This window comes from Gobio gobio (assembly GCF_949357685.1).
Source record: "Gobio gobio genome assembly, chromosome: 21".
Classification (NCBI taxonomy): Eukaryota; Metazoa; Chordata; class Actinopteri; order Cypriniformes; family Gobionidae; genus Gobio; species Gobio gobio.
The window spans coordinates 875,319-901,307 of NC_137117.1; the positions used below are offsets into that span (position 1 = coordinate 875,319).

General features: G+C 42.1%; 1 protein-coding gene across 1 annotated transcript in view; it reads right to left on the minus strand.

Moving 5' to 3' along the window:
* The window catches only part of ctnnbl1 (catenin, beta like 1), a 105,985-nt gene that overhangs the window by 66,789 nt on the left and 13,207 nt on the right, over window positions 1-25,989 (minus strand). Inside the window, exons 3-9 of the mRNA XM_079803290.1 lie at window positions 25,805-25,911; window positions 25,563-25,707; window positions 23,339-23,431; window positions 14,576-14,669; window positions 9,294-9,385; window positions 1,538-1,610; window positions 171-229 (exon numbers count right to left, since the gene is read on the minus strand). Coding sequence (XP_079659416.1) covers window positions 171-229; window positions 1,538-1,610; window positions 9,294-9,385; window positions 14,576-14,669; window positions 23,339-23,431; window positions 25,563-25,707; window positions 25,805-25,911 — 663 coding nt within the window. The remainder of the gene's footprint in view (window positions 1-170; window positions 230-1,537; window positions 1,611-9,293; window positions 9,386-14,575; window positions 14,670-23,338; window positions 23,432-25,562; window positions 25,708-25,804; window positions 25,912-25,989) is intronic.

Genomic DNA, 25,989 nt, shown 5'->3' on the forward strand with positions numbered 1-25,989 from the left:
TAGAAATGCTTTGGCAATACATTGCAACAATTGTCATGCCAATAAAGCACAATTGAATTGAATTGAATTGAATTGAATTGAATTGAATTGAATTGAATTGAATTGAATTGAATTGAATTGAATTGAATTGAGAGAGACAGAGAGAGAGAGAGAGAGAGAGAGAGTCTTACTGAAAGCTGCTGCAGTAGTACATCAATGCCATCCATTTCTCCTAACAGCTCCCTTGTTTCTGAGAGAGTGAGAGAGAGAGAGAGAGAGAGAGAGAGAGAGAGACAGAGAGAGAGAGAGACAGACATAAAGAGAAAACATGATGAATGTTAGTTCAGTGTGTTAATAGACCGTAGAACAGACAGAGAGAGATGTGCATCTGATAAACTCAGGTATTGAACTCACTGTATACACACACACACACACACACACACACACACACACACACACACACACACACACACACACACACACACACACACACACACACAGACACACACACACACACACACACAATGAACAAGCTTACAGTGCTGGATCAGCAAAGCCGTACTAATGGAGGGCAATAAACTCAGAATCAGTTTAATTTTGCGTTTGAATTGTTCTGCAACCCGTTTGAATGGTTTCATTAAATTGTAATAATCAAAAACATGTCTAATCAGTTGAATTCATAACAATAATATACATTTTTCAGAAATTCTGTTTAGTATGGATTTTGTGTTATGATATATTTCAAATGTATTATCAAAAAGTGGTAATCAAATGAATGCATAAAATTGTATGAATTTATAAATCACATGAAAATTAAACAATTATTTTTTTTGGCAAACTTTAAATTAAAACATGTGCAACAAAATTATATTCCTTTGAAAATGTTTTTATTATTACTACTATTAATTTGAGATGTACATTCTACTGTAATATATTGTTATCATAATTTCTTCCAGTTAAACCAAACTTTTATTTTGGAAGGTTGTTTTCATCTTCTTGGATATTGTGTTTTTATTTTATAATTCAAATGTATTATAAAAAAACGACTGGATTCCATCTACATTTTCTGCATCACATAAATCATAGAGTCCTAGTAATATTACAGTAATGGTATACTGTAATATACCATTACCTGATTGGTGTATATCACAATATTATTATTTTTACTAGAAATTCAACCCCCCCAAAAAACACATTAACAATAACTCTGCACCCTCATTGAATTTAAAGTCTTATATGTGTTATATTTCTGCATATGTTTAGAGTAAATATAGAGTAAAATCAGCGTGGACATCAGCACTTCTTTCTCAGTCACGATTCTCCTTGTATAAATTTATAAATTATATCATTATTTATAAGAGCTGACAGTTGATGCACATAAAATATAAATATACATCCTTTTAATACCAAAAGAAAATGTCACAAAATGTCAAGCTAAAGGCCTGTTCACATCAAGAATGAAGCAAAACTTGTCCATATAAATGAACTAATTTGATGTCGAAAATATGTCACTACTGGTGTGAAAGTGTAATTATTCACTGGCCATAATTTCACTTACTGTCGTTGTTTTGCAGCAGGATGGCCAGTATTTCACTGCAGTACAGCTTATTGGCATCAAACGGCATCTTGGCCTGTTTGGGAACACAACACACACACACTTTCAGTGGCCTTTCAGCGTCGCATTCGATCTGTGCGCTGGATTCATGGAAGTCTTCAGGGAGCATTAAGACTCGAACAGCATGACGCTCTTATTCCGGCAGCCAGTGGTACATCTGAGGAGGATTTCACCTCACGTGGAGAAAAAAACACACAGGCAGCGGGCCTACAGCTCTTATGAAAATCTCAAATCCAGCTCAAAAATAATAACTGATGGAGTTAAAACCCGTCATAACGTGCGGCCAACTTCAAACCAGCTGACACTGTGGGTTCACTGCCATATATTCCGGCTTGACTTGGGTGTCATTTTTTTGGATGTCTATCCCAGTTTAATGCGTATCCAAAGTGTGCTGTTAAAACACTGAAATACTGCTAGTCCAACATGACTTGCTTATTTCTTCTGTTTGGTGCACAGAAATCACACCACCAGAGTTTACAGAACCATAAAAAAAGGAAAGGTTGCTAAGGCATTGCTAGGATGTGGTTGCTAGGGTGTTCCGAACCACATGATCTAGGTTGAGTTTTCAATGGAAGACAAATGCATCGGTTCTCAAAACGACCCAGGAATTAGTACATGCAAATGATAAAGCAGCTCAATGTGACTGACCATGTATTCATGCATAGTTAGGATAATTAATAATAAAGCAAAGCAAATTATTAAATTGCAAATAAATATATTTACAAAATCTGTAAAATACATGCATGAAGGATTACATAAATGCATGAACAATTTATTAAGTAAAAATGCTTTAACAAATGACTAAATAAGCTTAAATAAATTAATGCTTAAATTCATAAATAAATTCTTAAATGCATCAACAAAAGCATACATAAATAACTGTATAATTAAATAAACAAACAAACCAGATGACGTTTGAAAGCTCTAGGAACATTTTGGGATAATTCAAGCTATGTTTGCACAATAGCAGTTTGTACATACAACAAAATAAATGCATAAATAAATGCATTAATAAATAAACCAGCTGAAGTTTGAAAGCTCTTGGAAAATGTATTCTCATGCTATGAATTTGGAAAAATAATTATAAATTCAAGCTATATATATTATATATGCAACACAATAAATGCATACATAAATAAACCGAATGAAGCTTGAAAGCTCTAGGAAAATTAGGTCTCATTTTAGAGAATTTGAAAATATTCAAGTTAAGTATATAAATGCAAAAAAATTTTTTTTAATTTTTACAGCAAATTTTGATTTAGTTTTAGTCATAGTCTTTTGACTAAAACGCCATTTAGTTTTAGTCATATTAATTGTTTTTAGTTTTAGTCTAGTTTTAGTCGACTAAATCTATTGAGTGTAGTTCAATTGTAATACATTAAAGCTCCACTGTGTGATATTTTCCCCCATCTAGTGGTGAAAAGGTATATGACCATCCAGTGAATATTAGTTTCTGTTCCTCTCAATTCCGATTTGGTTTTAACTCCTACGGTGGCTGATTTAGTCCAAGATTAACATGGCTTCCAGTTCGACCTCGTCCACATTCGTCACGGTGCCATCGAGTGTTAAAACACCAAAGGCAAAGCTTGAATTTACGGGAATGTCCCTCTTTGGCTACTGTACTTTCAAGATGGAGGAGCAACATGGCGACCCGCATTCAAACCCTCACCCGTATGTGTTTACAATGGCATATTATAAACTTACCAGAATACTTTATTACTTAAAAGAAGTAAATATACATTAATGAGCACATATATTTTTGAAAGAACTAAGTGTTTTTTACGGAGCCCCCCATGTCCCACTTTTTCAAAAAAAATTATTATAACTATCTTGTGGCCTCAAGATAGTAACTCGTGGCCTCAAGATAGTAACTCGTGGCCTCAAGATAGTAACTCGTGGCCTCAAGATAGTAACTCGTGGCCTCAAGATAGTAACTCGTGGCCTCAAGATAGTAACTCGTGGCCTCAAGATAGTAACTCGTGGCCTCAAGATAGTAACTCGTGGCCTCAAGATAGTAACTCGTGGCCTCAAGATAGTAACTCGTGGCCTCAAGATAGTAACTCGTGGCCTCAAGATGGTATCTCGTGGCCTCAAGATGGTATCTCGTGGCCTCAAGATAGTAACTCGTGGCCTCAAGATAGTAACTCGTGGCCTCAAGATAGTAACTCGTGGCCTCAAGATAGTAACTCGTGGCCTCAAGATAGTAACTCGTGGCCTCAAGATAGTAACTCGTGGCCTCAAGATAGTAACTCGTGGCCTCAAGATAGTAACTCGTGGCCTCAAGATAGTAACTCGTGGCCTCAAGATAGTAACTCGTGGCCTCAAGATAGTAACTCGTGGCCTCAAGATAGTAACTCGTGGCCTCAAGATAGTAACTCGTGGCCTCAAGATAGTAACTCGTGGCCTCAAGATAGTAACTCGTGGCCTCAAGATAGTAACTCGTGGCCTCAAGATAGTAACTCGTGGCCTCAAGATAGTAACTCGTGGCCTCAAGATAGTAACTCGTGGCCTCAAGATAGTAACTCGTGGCCTCAAGATGGTATCTCGTGGCCTCAAGATGGTATCTCGTGGCCTCAAGATGGTATCTCGTGGCCTCAAGATAGTAACTCGTGGCCTCAAGATAGTAACTCGTGGCCTCAAGATAGTACCTCGTGGCCTCAAGATGGTATCTCGTGGCCTCAAGATGGTATCTCGTGGCCTCAAGATAGTAACTCGTGGCCTCAAGATAGTAACTCGTGGCCTCAAGATAGTAACTCGTGGCCTCAAGATAGTAACTCGTGGCCTCAAGATAGTAACTCGTGGCCTCAAGATAGTAACTCGTGGCCTCAAGATGGTAACTCGTGGCCTCAAGATAGTAACTCGTGGCCTCAAGATAGTAACTCGTGGCCTCAAGATGGTAACTCGTGGCCTCAAGATAGTAACTCGTGGCCTCAAGATAGTAACTCGTGGCCTCAAGATAGTAACTCGTGGCCTCAAGATAGTAACTCGTGGCCTCAAGATAGTAACTCGTGGCCTCAAGATAGTAACTCGTGGCCTCAAGATAGTAACTCGTGGCCTCAAGATAGTAACTCGTGGCCTCAAGATAGTAACTCGTGGCCTCAAGATAGTAACTCGTGGCCTCAAGATAGTAACTCGTGGCCTCAAGATAGTAACTCGTGGCCTCAAGATAGTAACTCGTGGCCTCAAGATGGTATCTCGTGGCCTCAAGATGGTATCTCGTGGCCTCAAGATAGTAACTCGTGGCCTCAAGATAGTAACTCGTGGCCTCAAGATAGTAACTCGTGGCCTCAAGATAGTAACTCGTGGCCTCAAGATGGTAACTCGTGGCCTCAAGATGGTAACTCGTGGCCTCAAGATAGTAACTCGTGGCCTCAAGATAGTAACTCGTGGCCTCAAGATAGTAACTCGTGGCCTCAAGATAGTAACTCGTGGCCTCAAGATAGTAACTCGTGGCCTCAAGATAGTAACTCGTGGCCTCAAGATAGTAACTCGTGGCCTCAAGATAGTATCTCGTGGCCTCAAGATAGTAACTCGTGGCCTCAAGATAGTAACTCGTGGCCTCAAGATAGTAACTCGTGGCCTCAAGATAGTAACTCGTGGCCTCAAGATGGTATCTCGTGGCCTCAAGATAGTATCTCGTGGCCTCAAGATAGTAACTCGTGGCCTCAAGATAGTAACTCGTGGCCTCAAGATAGTAACTCGTGGCCTCAAGATAGTAACTCGTGGCCTCAAGATAGTAACTCGTGGCCTCAAGATGGTAACTCGTGGCCTCAAGATGGTATCTCGTGGCCTCAAGATGGTAACTCGTGGCCTCAAGATAGTAACTCGTGGCCTCAAGATAGTAACTCGTGGCCTCAAGATAGTAACTCGTGGCCTCAAGATAGTAACTCGTGGCCTCAAGATAGTAACTCGTGGCCTCAAGATAGTAACTCGTGGCCTCAAGATAGTAACTCGTGGCCTCAAGATACTAACTCGTGGCCTCAAGATAGTAACTCGTGGCCTCAAGATACTAACTCGTGGCCTCAAGATACTAACTCGTGGCCTCAAGATAGTAACTCGTGGCCTCAAGATAGTAACTCGTGGCCTCAAGATAGTATCTCGTGGCCTCAAGATAGTAACTCGTGGCCTCAAGATAGTAACTCGTGGCCTCAAGATAGTAACTTGTGGCCTCAAGATAGTAAAGTGTCTGACACATGGACCCTTTGTTATTAAACTGGACCCTGTAGTGCAATACTTCCCATTCTGTGCAATATTCTCTGTTTTAATATTCAGTGTGCAATATAGTTTGCTGCAGTTCTGCTTCTATTTATTTCCTAGTACTGTTCATCACAATTATATTAATACAGTAATGTAAATCTTGTAGGCTGCATATCCATAGTTCTTTATAATTCTTCTTCATATTTTATAGCCTATATTTATACTTTTTACATATATATACTTTTTTATTTACTAACTTCTATTAATATTCCGTTAAATGTCTTTATGTGCACATCAACTGTGACACAAGAATTGTTCCCCGGGTTATCAATAGTATCAATAAAGATCAATAAAGTATTTTTGATTATGATTTTAAGTTAACCTATATTGGAGTGTGCAGACTGGTTCATTAATTATTGAAGTGTTTCACATTGTGGTAGTTTTGAATGTAAGAAAAGCATGTGTCCGTGTAGCCTACGAAAAAACGCCAGCAGAGGGCGTTCTAGGCTTAGGTCACGCTACCTCCGTCTGTTATTACAGTTTTTTACAATCGCTATGACAATTTTTTCCATTAATTTTAACAAATTTCCTAAATTCTTAAGACAGTTAGCACAACATCTGTCTCTGTAGGCTATACAATTAACACATTTATTGTTGCTTTCACACAAAATGCATACGGTTAACACAAATTTAAAATGCTTGAACTTCTTATACACACAAGCTCAACCAAGACCAAAACAATGAATTTGTACTGCCAAATTTACCAATGCTTTAACACTGTATGTCAGAACAGATAACATCATGTTCTAAACCTAACCTTATAGGCTAAAGTAAAAGTGAACAGCTGTCTATACTGTGAATTGAAACAACTATATTCCCTGTATTTTATTCCATTGATACTGAGAAACAGCCGATTGAAGTTATGCAAATATATAAATCACAGCTGATTCCCATCTAGGAATTGTTCAGGTGTTGATGTTGAGGCCACGAGTTACTATCTTGAGGGCACGAGTTACTATCTTGAGGCCACGAGTTACTATCTTGAGGGCACGAGTTACAATCTTGAGGCCACGAGTTACTATCTTGAGGCCACGAGTTACTATCTTGAGGGCACGAGTTACTATCTTGAGGCCACGAGTTACTATCTTGAGGCCACGAGTTACTATCTTGAGGCCACGAGTTACTATCTTGAGGCCACGAGTTACTATCTTGAGGCCACGAGTTACTATCTTGAGGCCACGAGTTACTATCTTGAGGCCACGAGTTACTATCTTGAGGCCACGAGTTACTATCTTGAGGCCACGAGTTACTATCTTGAGGCCACGAGATACCATCTTGAGGCCACGAGTTACTATCTTGAGGCCACGAGTTACTATCTTGAGGCCACGAGTTACTATCTTGAGGCCACGAGTTACTATCTTGAGGCCACGAGATACCATCTTGAGGCCACGAGTTACTATCTTGAGGCCACGAGTTACTATCTTGAGGCCACGAGTTACTATCTTGAGGCCACGAGTTACTATCTTGAGGGCACGAGTTACTATCTTGAGGCCACGAGTTACTATCTTGAGGCCACGAGTTACTATCTTGAGGCCACGAGTTACTATCTTGAGGCCACGAGTTACTATCTTGAGGCCACGAGTTACTATCTTGAGGCCACGAGTTACTATCTTGAGGCCACGAGTTACTATCTTGAGGCCACGAGATACTATCTTGAGGCCACGAGATACTATCTTGAGGCCACGAGTTACAATCTTGAGGCCACGAGTTACAATCTTGAGGCCACGAGTTACTATCTTGAGGCCACGAGTTACTATCTTGAGGCCACGAGTTACTATCTTGAGGCCACGAGTTACAATCTTGAGGCCACGAGTTACAATCTTGAGGCCACGAGTTACTATCTTGAGGCCACGAGTTACTATCTTGAGGCCACGAGTTACTATCTTGAGGCCACGAGTTACTATCTTGAGGGCACGAGTTACTATCTTGAGGCCACGAGATACTATCTTGAGGCCACGAGTTACTATCTTGAGGCCACGAGTTACTATCTTGAGGCCACGAGTTACTATCTTGAGGCCACGAGTTACTATCTTGAGGCCACGAGTTACTATCTTGAGGCCACGAGTTACTATCTTGAGGCCACGAGTTACTATCTTGAGGCCACGAGTTACAATCTTGAGGCCACGAGTTACTATCTTGAGGCCACGAGTTACAATCTTGAGGCCACGAGTTACAATCTTGAGGCCACGAGTTACTATCTTGAGGGCACGAGTTACTATCTTGAGGCCACGAGATACTATCTTGAGGCCACGAGTTACTATCTTGAGGGCACGAGTTACTATCTTGAGGCCACGAGATACTATCTTGAGGCCACGAGTTACTATCTTGAGGGCACGAGTTACTATCTTGAGGCCACGAGTTACTATCTTGAGGCCACAAGATAGTTATAATAATTTTTTTTGAAAAAGTGGGACTAGGGAGGCTCCGTAGTTTTTAGCTAAGAATAAACTAAAAGTTACACAGTGTAGCTTTAAGCATTACATAACCGACTGTCACTTGAACTGACATTTTGACATCATTTAGTTTTTTGACATTAAAAATACACGAAAGAGCTCAATTCACTTTTTTGTTTGTTTTTTTAAAAACATCTATATAGTTTTTATAACTTTGTATTTCTGTTTTAGTTTTAGTGCCATATCAGGTTCAGCTAAAGCTTCAAATAAGTTTTTTTTTTTTTTTTTTTTCAGTTAACATTTATTTAATTTCAAGTAATGAAGATTTTTCTAATGGTTTTAGTGAACTATTATAACCCTGATACATTTTTTTGAATATGTGTCTAATACTGGTCTTTCCTCCTGACTATGAATTAAATGGGAATTAAATTAAATATAGTTTATTGTGTAAGCAAAAACTAATATATAATGCGTGACTTTTAATGATAAACAAGCTTGAAATCATCGTTGTCATCCAACACTAGTTTTTATTTAGTTAGCGTCTCGTTTTCGCCAGTGAAAAAAGGTTGTTGAAGAAAATTATTCCTCAATGAAATTAACACTGTAAATGCATAAACAATTGATTAAATAACTGCAATAATAAATGCAAAACTGTTTAAATGAATGTCTAAATAAGTGCATAAATAAATTTCAGCTTAAATAAATAAATGCATGAGTAAATTAATGCTTAAATTCATAAATAAATGCTTATACGCATCAAAAATGCAAAAATAAACCAAAGTAAGTTTGAAAGCTCAAAAATGTGGTCTTATTTTAGAGAATTAAAAAAAAAACTTAAGCCAAGTTTATAAATGCAAAAAGCATGCATAGTTAAATATACAAATAAACAAACCAGATGAAGTTTGAAAGGCTCTAGTTTGACATTTAGTCTCATGCTAATCGATCAAACTCCATTAACAGACTTTATTTATGAGCAGCCTAGCATTCATAAAGACCCCTGAGTGAAAGAAGTGCCTTTAGGAGAGATGATGTGACGGATGGTGTCTTACCTTAATCCTCTTCAACAGCCACTGCATCAAACCCTGCTGGGCCGCTTCCGTGCACAGACCAGGACGAAACTCAGCCATGTTCTCGATCACAGCTGCCACAAACAGACAGAGAGATCTGCAGTTACTGTACGCCCAGATCTGCAGTTACTGTACGCCCAGATCTGCAGTTACTGTACGCCCAGATCTGCAGTTACTGTACGCCCAGATCTGCAGTTACTGTACGCCCAGATCTGCAGTTACTGTACGCCCAGATCTGCAGTTACTGTACGCCCAGATCCGCAGTTACTGTACGCCCAGATCCGCAGTTACTGTACGCCCAGATCCGCAGTTACTGTACGCCCAGATCCGCAGTTACTGTACGCCCAGATCCGCAGTTTCTGTACGCCCAGATCCGCAGCTACTGTACGCCCAGATCCGCAGCTACTGTACGCCCAGATCCGCAGCTACTGTACGCCCAGATCCGCAGCTACTGTACGCCCAGATCCGCAGCTACTGTACGCCCAGATCCGCAGTTACTGTACGCCCAGATCCGCAGTTACTGTACGCCCAGATCCGCAGCTACTGTACGCCCAGATCCGCAGCTACTGTACGCCCAGATCCGCAGCTACTGTACGCCCAGATCCGCAGCTACTGTACGTCCAGATCCGCAGCTACTGTACGCCCAGATCCGCAGTTACTGTACGCCCAGATCCGCAGCTACTGTACGCCCAGATCCGCAGTTACTGTACGGCCAGATCCGCAGCTACTGTACGCCCAGATCCGCAGCTACTGTACGCCCAGATCCGCAGCTACTGTACGCCCAGATCCGCAGCTACTGTACGCCCAGATCCGCAGCTACTGTACGCCCAGATCCGCAGCTACTGTACGCCCAGATCCGCAGTTACTGTACGCCCAGATCCGCAGTTACTGTACGCCCAGATCCGCAGCTACTGTACGCCCAGATCCGCAGTTACTGTACGGCCAGATCCGCAGTTACTGTACGCCCAGATCCGCAGTTACTGTACGCCCAGATCCGCTGTTACTGTACGCCCAGATCCGCAGTTACTGAACGCCCAGATCCGCAGTTACTGTACGTCCAGATCCGCAGTTACTGTACGCCCAGATCCGCAGTTACTGTACGTCCAGATCCGCAGTTACTGTACGTCCAGATCCGCAGTTACTGTACGTCCAGATCCGCAGTTACTGTACGTCCAGATCCGCAGTTACTGTACGCCCAGATCCGCAGTTACTGTACGCCCAGATCCGCAGTTACTGTACGCCCAGATCCGCAGTTACTGTACGTCCCGATCCGCAGCTACTGTACGCCCAGATCCGCAGTTACTGTACGTCCAGATCCGCAGTTAGTGTACGTCCAGATCCGCAGTTACTGTACGTCCAGATCCGCAGTTACTGTACGTCCAGATCCGCAGCTACTGTACGCCCAGATCCGCAGCTACTGTACGCCCAGATCCGCAGCTACTGTACGCCCAGATCCGCAGATACTGTACGCCCAGATCCGCAGTTACTGTACGTCCAGATCCGCAGTTACTGTACGCCCAGATCCGCAGTTACTGTACGTCCAGATCCGCAGTTACTGTACGCCCAGATCCGCAGTTACTGTACGCCCAGATCCGCAGTTACTGTACGCCCAGATCCGCTGTTACTGTACGCCCAGATCCGCTGTTACTGAACGCCCAGATCCGCAGTTACTGTACGCCCAGATCCGCAGTTACTGTACGCCCAGATCCGCAGTTACTGTACGCCCAGATCCGCAGTTACTGTACGCCCAGATCCGCTGTTACTGAACGCCCAGATCCGCAGTTACTGTACGTCCAGATCCGCAGTTACTGTACGCCCAGATCCGCAGTTACTGTACGCCCAGATCCGCAGTTACTGTACGCCCAGATCCGCAGTTACTGTACGCCCAGATCCGCAGTTACTGTACGCCCAGATCCGCAGTTACTGTACGCCCAGATCCGCAGTTACTGTACGCCCAGATCCGCAGTTACTGTACGTCCAGATCCGCAGTTACTGTACGCCCAGATCCGCAGTTACTGTACGCCCAGATCCGCAGTTACTGTACGCCCAGATCCGCAGTTACTGTACGCCCAGATCCGCAGTTACTGTACGCCCAGATCCGCAGTTACTGTACGCCCAGATCCGCAGTTACTGTACGCCCAGATCCGCAGCTACTGTACGCCCAGATCCGCAGCTACTGTACGCCCAGATCCGCAGCTACTGTACGCCCAGATCCGCAGCTACTGTACGCCCAGATCCGCAGCTACTGTACGCCCAGATCCGCAGCTACTGTACGCCCAGATCCGCAGCTACTCTACGCCCAGATCCGCAGCTACTGTACGCCCAGATCCGCAGCTACTGTACGCCCAGATCCGCAGCTACTGTACGCCCAGATCCGCAGCTACTGTACGCCCAGATCCGCAGCTACTGTACGCCCAGATCCGCAGCTACTGTACGCCCAGATCCGCAGCTACTGTACGCCCAGATCCGCAGCTACTGTACGCCCAGATCCGCAGCTACTGTACGCCCAGATCCGCAGCTACTGTACGCCCAGATCCGCAGCTACTGTACGCCCAGATCCGCAGTTACTGTACGCCCAGATCCGCAGCTACTGTACGCCCAGATCCGCAGTTACTGTACGCCCAGATCCGCAGTTTCTGTACGCCCAGATCCGCAGCTACTGTACGCCCAGATCCGCAGCTACTGTACGCCCAGATCCGCAGCTACTGTACGCCCAGATCCGCAGCTACTGTACGCCCAGATCCGCAGCTACTGTACGCCCAGATCCGCAGCTACTGTACGCCCAGATCCGCAGCTACTGTACGCCCAGATCCGCAGCTACTGTACGCCCAGATCCGCAGCTACTGTACGCCCAGATCCGCAGCTACTGTACGCCCAGATCCGCAGCTACTGTACGCCCAGATCCGCAGCTACTGTACGCCCAGATCCGCAGTTACTGTACGCCCAGATCCGCAGTTACTGTACGCCCAGATCCGCAGCTACTGTACGCCCAGATCCGCAGCTACTGTACGCCCAGATCCGCAGTTACTGTACGCCCAGATCCGCAGCTACTGTACGCCCAGATCCGCAGCTACTGTACGCCCAGATCCGCAGCTACTGTACGCCCAGATCCGCAGTTACTGTACGCCCAGATCCGCAGTTTCTGTACGCCCAGATCCGCAGCTACTGTACGCCCAGATCCGCAGCTACTGTACGCCCAGATCCGCAGCTACTGTACGCCCAGATCCGCAGCTACTGTACGCCCAGATCCGCAGCTACTGTACGCCCAGATCCGCAGCTACTGTACGCCCAGATCCGCAGCTACTGTACGCCCAGATCCGCAGCTACTGTACGCCCAGATCCGCAGCTACTGTACGCCCAGATCCGCAGCTACTGTACGCCCAGATCCGCAGCTACTGTACGCCCAGATCCGCAGCTACTGTACGCCCAGATCCGCAGCTACTGTACGCCCAGATCCGCAGCTACTGTACGCCCAGATCCGCAGCTACTGTACGCCCAGATCTGCAGTTACTGTACGCCCAGATCCGCAGCTACTGTACGCCCAGATCTGCAGCTACTGTACGCCCAGATCTGCAGTTACTGTACGCCCAGATCCGCAGTTACTGTACGCCCAGATCTGCAGCTACTGTACGCCCAGATCTGCAGTTACTGTAATCAGTTTACACGAGCGTACAATTGTGCATAAGAGTGAGCGAGAGCGGCCTCTAGAGGGGAAATAAAAACTATTACTGACGCCTCGTGGAGTTTGTTTTGACACGTGAGGCTGGAATTAAACCGGACAATGAAATGGTATGCACACTAGGGTTGTGTCGATGGACGATATCATCGCTGTTGCGAGTCTGTTGTGAGTGCGACAGACTAATCCTCTTCTATAGTATTAGTTAAACTATTAGTTAGCAGGGATTGCTCTGTAAATTAAATTGAGAATGTAACTAATGCATATATATGCTATTTTAAATACTGTAGTCTATGCCAGATATATATGTATATTAGGGCTGTCAAAAGATTAATCGCGATTAATCGCATCCAAAATAAAAGTTTGTGTTTACATAATATATGTGTGTGTACTCTGTTAATGATTATTTATATATATATAAATACACACACATTCATGTATATATTTAAGAAATATTTGCATGTATATACATTTATATAATCTATAATATATATAAATATAAATTTTTATATATAAAAATAATATTTTTTTCTTAAATATATACATGCTTGCGTTTTTTGGTGAGTTTCTCACACACAGACTGAGACGATTCACATGAACTACGTTCCTTTTTTGATCTAGACAGGTCACCATAAACTGCTGTTGAACGGAGAAGAGAAGAGGCTTCATTTTCAGGTGAACTGTTGCTTTAATAGAAATATACTTTGCACCTGACTCTTCTTTTAAAATTGCTATAAAAGCAAAAATATATATTTATATAATCCTTTCGCCTCAGGGCATGAGGAAATGTCACCGGCGCGAGTAAAAATCTGAACGACCGCCTGCGACCAGCAGAAAAAAGAAAAACTCTCATTGTCAAGCCTGACACACACACACACACACACACAAAGACGGACAGAGCGAGAGCAGAGCGAGAGCAGAGCGAGAGCAGCTCTATATGACACATCACAAGGGAGATTCAGACTCATCTGTATTATAAAAGACTCTGAAGACACCTGATAACTCAATCAGAAGCATGATGGGAGAGAAACTCACAGCGGATGAGTGGGAGGAAGAGAGCGAGAGACAGGGAGGAAGAGAAAGAGATTACACAAGAACTGGAACGGCAGAGGAAGACGAGGAAAGAGAAAGACATGGAGGAAATGTGCCGTTTAAATCCGTTCAGTCAGAGCATTTATCTCTCTCTGCAGCTGAACACAATCTTCCCACAACCAAACCTGCAAACGCAAGCCAGCCGCAGTGCTTCCAGCAGGAGGAACAGCTTTAGAAAGAGCTCATTAAAAGACATGTATTATATGTTTTGTTTAATTATATATATATATATAACGGCTAAATATATTACTGTGTATCTACAAAGTGTCTCAAAAAATACTTTTCAAAAGCTAATCCAGAGATTCGTTCTTATAGTTTGGGAGTTTGTAAACATGACTTTATTTCCCAGTGGACAGATAAAACCCTGTGTATTGGCTGTCAATCAGATTGAAGCCAGCTCTTGATCCTAGTGTGTGTGTGTGTGTGTGTGTGTGTGTGTGTGTGTGTGTGTGTGTGTGTGTGTGTGTGTGTGTGTGTGTGTGTGTGTGTGTCTTACCTAACGTGTTATAAACTCCATCAGCTTCCTCCTTCACCGTCTCGTCCAAGCGCTCCATGTTCTGCACCATGAGAGCTACGACCTGACCCTCCAACTGGACAAACAGATAAACGCTATTAAACAAACATGCTATAGCAGGGCTTCTTCAACTAAATTAGCTTGAGGTCCAGTAAATGAACCCGCCTCACCAGCCGAGGTCCGGACTATTATTACCTAAAAACGATAACTTATGTTTATTGCCAGACTAGTGTATATAACATTTGTTCTTAAAGGGATAGTTCACCCAAAAATGTAAATTGTGTCATTAATGACTGAGCCTCATGTGGTTGGACACCCGTCAGACCTCCGTTCATCTTCAGACACAAATGAAGATATTTTAGTGTAAATCTGATGCTCTGAAAGGCCTCCATTGGCTCAACTTTACACTCTCAAGACCCTTAAAAGACACTAAAGACTAAAGTTACAAAGTCCATCTCACTACAGCGGCTCTACAATAACTTTATGAAGACGAGAATAGTTTCTGTGCGCAAAAAAACCCTAAATAACGACTTATATAGAGATGACGATTTCAAAACACGGCATCATGAAGCTTCAGAGCGTTATGAATCAGTGAGTCGATTCAGCGGTTCAGAGCGTTATGAATCAGTGAGTCGATTCAGTGGTTTGAAGCGTTATGAATCAGTGAGTCGATTCAGCAGTTTGAATCACCAAATTTCAGCAGTTTGGCAGTTTGACACACGATTCGAATCATGAATCGACTCACTGATTCATAACGTTCTGAACTGCTGATTCGACTCACTGATTCATAACGTTCTGAACCGCTGAATCGACTCACTGATTCATAACGCTCTGAACCGCTGAATCGACTCACTGATTCATAACGCTCTGAACCGCTGAATCGACTCACTGATTCATAACGCTCTGAAGCTTCATGATGCCGTGTTTTGAAATCGTCATCACTATATAAGTCGTTATTTAGGGTTTTTTTGCGCACAGAAACTATTCTCATCTTCATAAAGTTATTGTAGAGCCGCTGTAGTGAGATGGACTTTGTAACTTTAGTCTTTAGTGTCTTTTAAGGGTCTTGAGAGTGTAAAGTTGAGCCAATGGAGGCCTTTCAGAGCATCAGATTTACACTAAAATATCTTCATTTGTGTCTGAAGATGAACGGAGGTCTGACGGGTGTCCAACCACATGAGGCTCAGTCATTAATGACACAATTTACATTTTTGGCTGAACTAACCCTTTAATTGAACAAAATATAATGTTTTCATATGGACACATGTCTGTTCATATTGTTAAAGCAAACATAGGTAATCCTTCACAAAATTGATCTCATTTTGTTGTTGTTCTCTTATGTCCTTTAAGTTGCTTTGGTACAAAATATCTAAATTCAACCAGTAACCATATCTGACAAAAAAAATGATGAACTAAAAATGCCTTTCATCTCTAAATCTGCACATTCATTTCAACATTACTAGCAACTAAAGTGCTTTTTCCCAGCTGAACGGAGATAAATAATAATAATCAATGAACACAAACCCCACTGGTGTAAAAAAAAAAATCTGAAATCTCATAACACAGTTTATGTTCATTCACATGTATAGTCTTAACTAAATGTCTCTAATATTGAACACTGCTCTCTTCAGTGCTTCAAACTGCACTGGTAAAATATCATTAGCAATATCATTCAGAAACACAAACAGGCGTTGGAAAAATTAAAAAGTGCAAGAAACATTTTATTTAATGTCGTCACAAACCATGGCGACATAGGACCCAAATGGTTCTACTGAGCTGCCTGATATAAATATGATTTGTTTGTTTTTTTAATGCCGTTTGGCATAAATTTATTTCATTACGTCAAAAGGCTTCGAGGCATCTCGCAATCCGGATTCGGATATACTAGAACATAAATCACACAAATCATGGTTTAAAACTAAATTTCACACTTGTCTTCAACCCCCCCAAACCCCCCCACCCCCAAACCCAATGTTCAAACAATCTATTACATGTTCCAGAGCAAATTGATTTGGGTTAAGGGGAAAATTAAGTTTCATAACTTTATATTTAGGCTGTATTTAACTTAATCCTGTACTAGAGCGCTTGACTGAATTGTTTGCTTGTGTTTATTTCCTACTGTCTTTTATAATGGCTATTATTGTAATATTAAATATTGTTCATTAAATAATATTTTACATAAATAATATGCCATATTTGGTATTGAGAAAGGGTCCGTTAGTGATTGTGATGTGGACTTCAGTGAAAGTTACATTATTACACCATTAGATGGCGACAAAGTCTTTATGAGTGAGTCAAAAAATCTTGGGAAATCTTTTAAAAGGACAAAGACAGCGGACATTCAAACTGATTTTTTTATAATGGATATTAAGGACATCAACCAGAAGAATTAACTCTATATCTGATGCAGTAATACACTCATTTAGTCGATCTCTCTCTCATAATATGTCTTAGTATTTTCATCCAAAAAACAATTGTTTTAAGCCAGTTGTTTATATCTTTTGCTGTAGTGTGTGAGAAGGAAATATCAGTTTACATTTCCAAACATTCCTTTTGTCATTAATTGTAATAATCCAGTGAGATTGTTGTATGCACAAGGAGTCTGACAACAGCCGGTGTGATCTGATCTCACCATCATCGAGTCTGTCAGGGATTACATGAAGAAACAGAAAAAAACTGAGACTGACTAAATCCTAAATCTGTAAACCTTCCTAAAGCGTAAACCTTCCTAAATCTGTAAACCTTCCTAAAGCCTAAACCTTCCTAAAGCCTAAACCTTCCTAAAGCGTAAACCTTCCTAAAGCGTAAACCTTCCTAAAGCGTAAACCTTCCTAAAGCCTAAACCTTCCTAAAGCCTAAACCTTCCTAAAGCGTAAACCTTCCTAAAGCGTAAACCTTCCTAACACATAAACCTTCCTAACGTGTAAACCTTCCAAAAGTGTAAACCTTCCTAAAGCCTAAACCTTCCTAACACATAAACCTTCCTAAAGCGTAAACCTTCCTAACACATAAACCTTCCTAACGTGTAAACCTTCCAAAAGTGTAAACCTTCCTAAAGCGTAAACCTTCCTAAAGCGTAAACCTTCCTAACACATAAACCTTCCTAAAGTGTAAACCTTCCAAAAGTGTAAACCTTCCTAAAGCGTAAACCTTCCTAAAGTGTAAACCTTCCTAAAGCGTAAACTTTTCAAACGTGTAAACCTTCCTAAAGCGTAAACCTTCCTAACGTGTAAACCTTCCAAAAGTGTAAACCTTCCTAAAGCGTAAACCTTCCTAAAGCGTAAACTTTTCAAACGTGTAAACCTTCCAAAAGTGTAAACCTTCCGAACACATAAACCTTCCTAACACAAACCAACCTAACGTTGTAAACTTTTCAAACGTATAAACCTTCCTAACACAGAAACCTTCCTAAAGCGTAAACCTTCCTAACGTGTAAACCTTTCAAACGTGTAAACTTTTCAAACGTGTAAACCTTCCTAACACGTAAACTTTCCTAAAGCCTAAACCTTTCTAACACATAAACCTTCCTAAAGCGTAAACCTTCCTAAAGCGTAAACCTTTCAAACGCGTAAACTTTTCAAACGTGTAAACCTTCCGAACACATAAACCTTCCTAACACAAACCAACCTAACGTTGTAAACCTTCCTAACGTGTAAACCTTCCTAAAGCGTAAACCTTCCTAAAGCGTAAACCTTCCTAACACATAAACCAACCTAACGTGTAAACCTTTCAAACGTGTAAACTTTTCAAACGTGTAAACTTTCCTAAAGCCTAAACCTTTCTAACACATAAACCTTCCTAAAGCCTAAACCTTCCTAAAGCGTAAACCTTTCAAACGCGTAAACTTTTCAAACGTGTAAACCTTCCTAACACGTAAACTTTCCTAAAGCCTAAACCTTTCTAACACATAAACCTTCCTAAAGCGTAAACCTTCCTAAAGCGTAAACCTTCCTAACACGTAAACCTTCCTAAAGCGTAAACCTTTCAAACGTGTAAACCTTTCAAACGTGTAAACCTTCCTAACACGTAAACCTTCCTAACGTGTAAACCTTCCTAACGCGTAAACCTTCCTAACGTGTAAACCTTCCTAAAGCGTAAACCTTCCTAACGCGTAAACCTTCCTAACGTGTAAACCTTCCTAAAGCGTAAACCTTCCTAAAGCGTAAACCTTCCTAACACATAAACCAACCTAACGTGTAAACCTTTCAAACGTGTAAACTTTTCAAACGTGTAAACTTTCCTAAAGCCTAAACCTTCCTAACACATAAACCTTCCTAAAGCGTAAACCTTCCTAAAGCGTAAACCTTCCTAACACATAAACCAACCTAACGTGTAAACCTTTCAAACGTGTAAACCTTCCTAACACGTAAACTTTCCTAAAGCCTAAACCTTCCTAACACATAAACCTTCCTAAAGCGTAAACCTTTCAAACGCGTAAAACTTTCAAACGTGTAAACCTTCCTAACGCGTAAACCTTACTAAAGCCTAAACCTTCCTAAAGCGTAAACCTTCCTAAAGCCTAAACCTTCCTAACACATAAACCTTTCTAAAGCGTAAACCTTTCAAACGTGAAAACCTTCCTAACACGTAAACCTTCCTAACACGTAAACCTTCCTAAAGCGTAAACCTTCCTAACACATAAACCTTCCTAAAGCGTAAACCTTCCTAACACATAAACCTTCCTAAAGCGTAAACCTTCCTAACACATAAACCTTCCTAACGTGTAAACCTTCCTAAAGCGTAAACCTTCCTAAAGCGTAAACCTTCCTAACACGTAAACTTTCCTAAAGCCTAAACCTTTCTAACACATAAACCTTCCTAAAGCGTAAACCTTCCTAAAGCGTAAACCTTCCTAACACGTAAACCTTCCTAAAGCGTAAACCTTTCAAACGTGTAAACCTTTCAAACGTGTAAACCTTCCTAACACGTAAACCTTCCTAACGTGTAAACCTTCCTAACGCGTAAACCTTCCTAACGTGTAAACCTTCCTAAAGCGTAAACCTTCCTAACGTGTAAACCTTCCTAACACGTAAACCTTCCTAAAGCGTAAACCTTCCTAACACATAAACCAACCTAACGTGTAAACTTTTCAAACGTGTAAACCTTCCTAACAAGTAAACTTTCCTAAAGCCTAAACCTTCCTAACACATAAACCTTCCTAAAGCGTAAACCTTTCAAACGCGTAAAACTTTCAAACGTGTAAACCTTCCTAACGCGTAAACCTTACTAAAGCCTAAACCTTCCTAAAGCGTAAACCTTCCTAAAGCCTAAACCTTCCTAACACATAAACCTTTCTAAAGCGTAAACCTTTCAAACGTGAAAACCTTCCTAACACGTAAACCTTCCTAACACGTAAACCTTCCTAAAGCGTAAACCTTCCTAAAGCGTAAACCTTCCTAAAGCGTAAACCTTCCTAACACATAAACCTTTCTAAAGCGTAAACCTTTCAAACGTGAAAACCTTCCTAAAGCGTAAACCTTCCTAACACGTAAACCTTCCTAAAGCCTAAACCTTCCTAAAGCGTAAACCTTCCTAAAGCCTAAACCTTCCTAACACATAAACCTTTCTAAAGCGTAAACCTTTCAAACGTGAAAACCTTCCTAAAGCGTAAACCTTCCTAACACGTAAACCTTCCTAAAGCGTAAACCTTCCTAAAGCGTAAACCTTCCTAAAGCGTAAACCTTCCTAAAGCGTAAACCTTCCTAACACGTAAACCTTCCTAAAGCGTAAACCTTTCAAACGTGTAAACCTTTCAAACGTGTAAACCTTCCTAACACGTAAACCTTCCTAACGTGTAAACCTTCCTAACGCGTAAACCTTCCTAACGTGTAAACCTTCCTAAAGCGTAAACCTTCCTAACGTGTAAACCTTCCTAACACGTAAACCTTCCTAAAGCGTAAACCTTCCTAAAGCGTAAACCTTCCTAACACATAAACCAACCTAACGTGTAAACCTTTCAAACGTGTAAACTTTTCAAACGTGTAAACTTTCCTAAAGCCTAAACCTTCCTAACACGTAAACCTTCCTAAAGCGTAAACCTTCCTAAAGCGTAAACCTTTCAAACGCTTAAACTTTTCAAACGTGTAAACCTTCCTAACACGTAAACTTTCCTAAAGCCTAAACCTTCCTAACACATAAACCTTCCTAAAGCGTAAACCTTCCTAAAGCGTAAACCTTTCAAACGCGTAAAACTTTCAAACGTGTAAACCTTCCTAACGCGTAAACCTTACTAAAGCCTAAACCTTCCTAAAGCGTAAACCTTCCTAAAGCCTAAACCTTCCTAACACATAAACCTTTCTAAAGCGTAAACCTTTCAAACGTGAAAACCTTCCTAACACGTAAACCTTCCTAACACGTAAACCTTCCTAAAGCGTAAACCTTCCTAAAGCGTAAACCTTCCTAACACATAAACCTTCCTAAAGCGTAAACCTTCCTAACACATAAACCTTCCTAAAGCGTAAACCTTCCTAACACATAAACCTTCCTAAAGCGTAAACCTTCCTAACGTGTAAACCTTCCTAAAGCGTAAACCTTCCTAAAGCGTAAACCTTCCTAACACGTAAACTTTCCTAAAGCCTAAACCTTTCTAACACATAAACCTTCCTAAAGCGTAAACCTTCCTAAAGCGTAAACCTTCCTAACACGTAAACCTTCCTAAAGCGTAAACCTTTCAAACGTGTAAACCTTTCAAACGTGTAAACCTTCCTAACACGTAAACCTTCCTAACGTGTAAACCTTCCTAACGCGTAAACCTTCCTAACGTGTAAACCTTCCTAAAGCGTAAACCTTCCTAACGTGTAAACCTTCCTAACACGTAAACCTTCCTAAAGCGTAAACCTTCCTAACACATAAACCAACCTAACGTGTAAACTTTTCAAACGTGTAAACCTTCCTAACACGTAAACTTTCCTAAAGCCTAAACCTTCCTAACACATAAACCTTCCTAAAGCGTAAACCTTTCAAACGCGTAAAACTTTCAAACGTGTAAACCTTCCTAACGCGTAAACCTTACTAAAGCCTAAACCTTCCTAAAGCGTAAACCTTCCTAAAGCCTAAACCTTCCTAACACATAAACCTTTCTAAAGCGTAAACCTTTCAAACGTGAAAACCTTCCTAACACGTAAACCTTCCTAACACGTAAACCTTCCTAAAGCGTAAACCTTCCTAAAGCGTAAACCTTCCTAACACATAAACCTTCCTAAAGCGTAAACCTTCCTAACACATAAACCTTCCTAAAGCGTAAACCTTCCTAACACATAAACCTTCCTAAAGCGTAAACCTTCCTAACGTGTAAACCTTCCTAAAGCGTAAACCTTCCTAAAGCGTAAACCTTCCTAACACGTAAACTTTCCTAAAGCCTAAACCTTTCTAACACATAAACCTTCCTAAAGCGTAAACCTTCCTAAAGCGTAAACCTTCCTAACACGTAAACCTTCCTAAAGCGTAAACCTTTCAAACGTGTAAACCTTTCAAACGTGTAAACCTTCCTAACACGTAAACCTTCCTAACGTGTAAACCTTCCTAACGCGTAAACCTTCCTAACGTGTAAACCTTCCTAAAGCGTAAACCTTCCTAACGTGTAAACCTTCCTAACACGTAAACCTTCCTAAAGCGTAAACCTTCCTAACACATAAACCAACCTAACGTGTAAACTTTTCAAACGTGTAAACCTTCCTAACACGTAAACTTTCCTAAAGCCTAAACCTTCCTAACACATAAACCTTCCTAAAGCGTAAACCTTTCAAACGCGTAAAACTTTCAAACGTGTAAACCTTCCTAACGCGTAAACCTTACTAAAGCCTAAACCTTCCTAAAGCGTAAACCTTCCTAAAGCCTAAACCTTCCTAACACATAAACCTTTCTAAAGCGTAAACCTTTCAAACGTGAAAACCTTCCTAACACGTAAACCTTCCTAACACGTAAACCTTCCTAAAGCGTAAACCTTCCTAAAGCGTAAACCTTCCTAAAGCGTAAACCTTCCTAACACATAAACATCCTAAAGCGTAAACCTTCCTAACACATAAACCTTCCTAAAGCGTAAACCTTCCTAACACATAAACCTTCCTAAAGCGTAAACCTTCCTAACGTGTAAACCTTCCTAAAGCGTAAACCTTCCTAACGTGTAAACCTTCCTAAAGCGTAAACCTTCCTAAAGCCTAAACCTTCCAAACACATAAACCTTCCTAAAGCGTAAACCTTTCTAAAGCATAAACCATCCTAAAGCGTAAACCTTCCTAACATGTAAACCTTCCTAATGCGTAAACCTTCCTAACGTGTAAACCTTCCTGCAAATAATAACATGCCTAAGACTTTTGCACAGTTCTCTATATACACTACATATATACAAGGCCTGTTTTGTAGCTGCCATATAAACAGTCATTCAGACGTGTAAATACGTTTGCTTGAATGCACAACACCAATACTAGACGGCAGCAATCAGACTCACACGGCTCAATCAACCTCTGATTGTTCGCAAGCTCTTCCTGTTTCCTCTGCTCCATCTCACACAAGCCGTCTGATTGCACATGCACAACAAGAGTCTGGCTATTACCGTCGTCTCTCTGCCCATCTCTTGCAAACGCCAGGCCCAATACCAGGCCAAATTTCTCACACATAGCAATTCATGTCATTTTCTCATGATAATCTGCTGGACCGTGACCGGCTAACGCTGGCCAATCAGCCCGTAATCTCCTCTAACGACACTGATGATGTTTTTCTCTGATTATTAAATACATATTTTCTCACCAGTGCGTCGATGAGCACCTCCGCCCCCTCCTCGCTCTCGTGAAGCGTGTCGATGTCTGTCAGTTCCTGCAGGAGATCAACCACTGCGATGCTGATATGTGGATCACGTTAAGGTTGTGTAATACTGAAAAACTGCTAAACATAAAAGAGCAGATTTTAAATAGGGATGCATAATATAGAAATGGGAATAAAAGTAAATAAACAATAAATAGTGGTCTAATAAGTTTTCTTTCTAGTATGGCAAAATGTTCTGTAGGCTTTTTCAAAAATAAAAAACACTAAATTACAACAACAAAAAAAACTATGTATAAATACTTGGGGGGTCAGGAAGGTTTTTTTTAAAGAAATTACATATTAATATTGAAATTCAACAAATATGGATCAAAAGTGACATTTATAATGCTGAAAAAGGTTCCCATTATTTTAACTAGTGTTTCTTCTTGTTATAGTCGTTTACAGAATTATTTTTTAATATTAATAATCAGAATGATATGAATGTTTGAATAAAAGCATCTGCTAAATATATAAATGCAAATCTAATGAATAAAGGTTAAACAAAAATGCCGTTACTAATACATTGTGTGCCCTAATAGTCATATTTAACAAACTTATGTATAACACTGTTACAGTGTCCTTCTTGTTACATATGTTACACGTACTTACCATAGTAATAAACATTAAATTACACATCATTACATGCAACTTACCCTAAACAAAACCCTAATCCTATAGTAAGTACCTATTGTTAATTAATATTACTCAGTACTTAAATTTACACGGATCAGGCATAACATTATGACCATCATGGGCACCCTGACTGGTCTGGGGCTATGCTCTGTGTATTCTGACACCTTTCTATCAGAACCAGCATTAACTTCTTGAGCAATTTGCAATTTGTCTGTTTGATCGGACCACACGGGCCAGCCTTCGCTCCCCACGTGCATCAATGAGCCTCGGCCAGCCATGGCCGGTTCTCCACTGGTCCTCCATGACCCTGTGGCCGGTTCTCCACTGGTCCTCCATGACCCTGTGGCCGGTTCTCCACTGGTCCTTCATGACCCTGTGGCCGGTTCTCCACTGGTCCTTCATGACCCTGTGGCCGGTTCTCCACTGGTCCTTCATGACCCTGTGGCCGGTTCTCCACTGGTCCTCCATGACCCTGTGGCCGGTTCTCCACTGGTCCTCCATGACCCTGTGGCCGGTTCTCCACTGGTCCTTCATGACCCTGTGGCCGGTTCTCCACTGGTCCTTCATGACCCTGTGGCCGGTTCTCCACTGGTCCTTCATGACCCTGTGGCCGGTTCTCCACTGGTCCTCCATGACCCTGTGGCCGGTTCTCCACTGGTCCTCCATGACCCTGTGGCCGGTTCTCCACTGGTCCTCCATGACCCTGTGGCCGGTTCTCCACTGGTCCTCCATGACCCTGTGGCCGGTTCTCCACTGGTCCTCCATGACCCTGTGGCCGGTTCTCCACTGGTCCTCCATGACCCTGTGGCCGGTTCTCCACTGGTCCTCCATGACCCTGTGGCCGGTTCTCCACTGGTCCTCCATGACCCTGTGGCCGGTTCTCCACTGGTCCTCCATGACCCTGTGGCCGGTTCTCCACTGGTCCTCCATGACCCTGTGGCCGGTTCTCCACTGGTCCTCCATGATCCTGTGGCCGGTTCTCCACTGGTCCTCCATGACCCTGTGGCCGGTTCTCCACTGGTCCTTCATGACCCTGTGGCCGGTTCTCCACTGGTCCTTCATGACCCTGTGGCCGGTTCTCCACTGGTCCTTCATGACCCTGTGGCCGGTTCTCCACTGGTCCTTCATGACCCTGTGGCCGGTTCTCCACTGGTCCTTCATGACCCTGTGGCCGGTTCTCCACTGAAATCCTTACGCTTGCCCATTTCTCCTGCTTCTAACACATCAACTCTGAGGACAAAATGTTCACTTGCTGCCTAATATATCCCACCCACTAATGAAGAGATCATCAGTGTTATTCACTTCACCTGTCATAATGTTATGCCTGATCGGTATAATCGCACCGTAACAAGGACACCTAAAATAAAGCGCAACCCAAACTTACTATTAAAGGCTATTTCACACCAAGAATGATGACTATATGAACATCCACATCAGCGGATGATGCCGTTCTGTTTATTTTAAGCGTGCGCTGCAATTTTGTGGTCGGCCATTTTAAATGCCCTTTCAAGCAGGATGGATTCTGATTGGCTGTCAGGATATCAGTGTTGTCGTGGCTGAGCAGGCCGAGCAGGGAATGGACCGCGTTCAGCTCCACCAGCAGATGATACAGCTCCGGAATAGTGGCGATGACGTGCATCTCCTGGATGATGTCATTCAGGTCAAGCTCCGCCTCCATGAATCTGCCAACAACAGGAAGTGATGTCATGTTTCTCTGTGGATTCTGCTTGCACATCGCGTCGCGTGTAAAAGTGAACGGTTCAACTCTGCAAAACTCACTTCTCCGGGTTGTCGGGAAACTTGATCCTCAGCTCCTGGTTTTTGTAGGATCTCTTCTCAAAGGTCAGGATCATTTTCTTCACTGTGCTCTCATCCACGGGCTCGCCCTGTTAACACACAGCAGGTCAAAGGTCATGATTCTCATCTACAGGCACCAGTGTGCCTCTGGATTACATACGAGACTT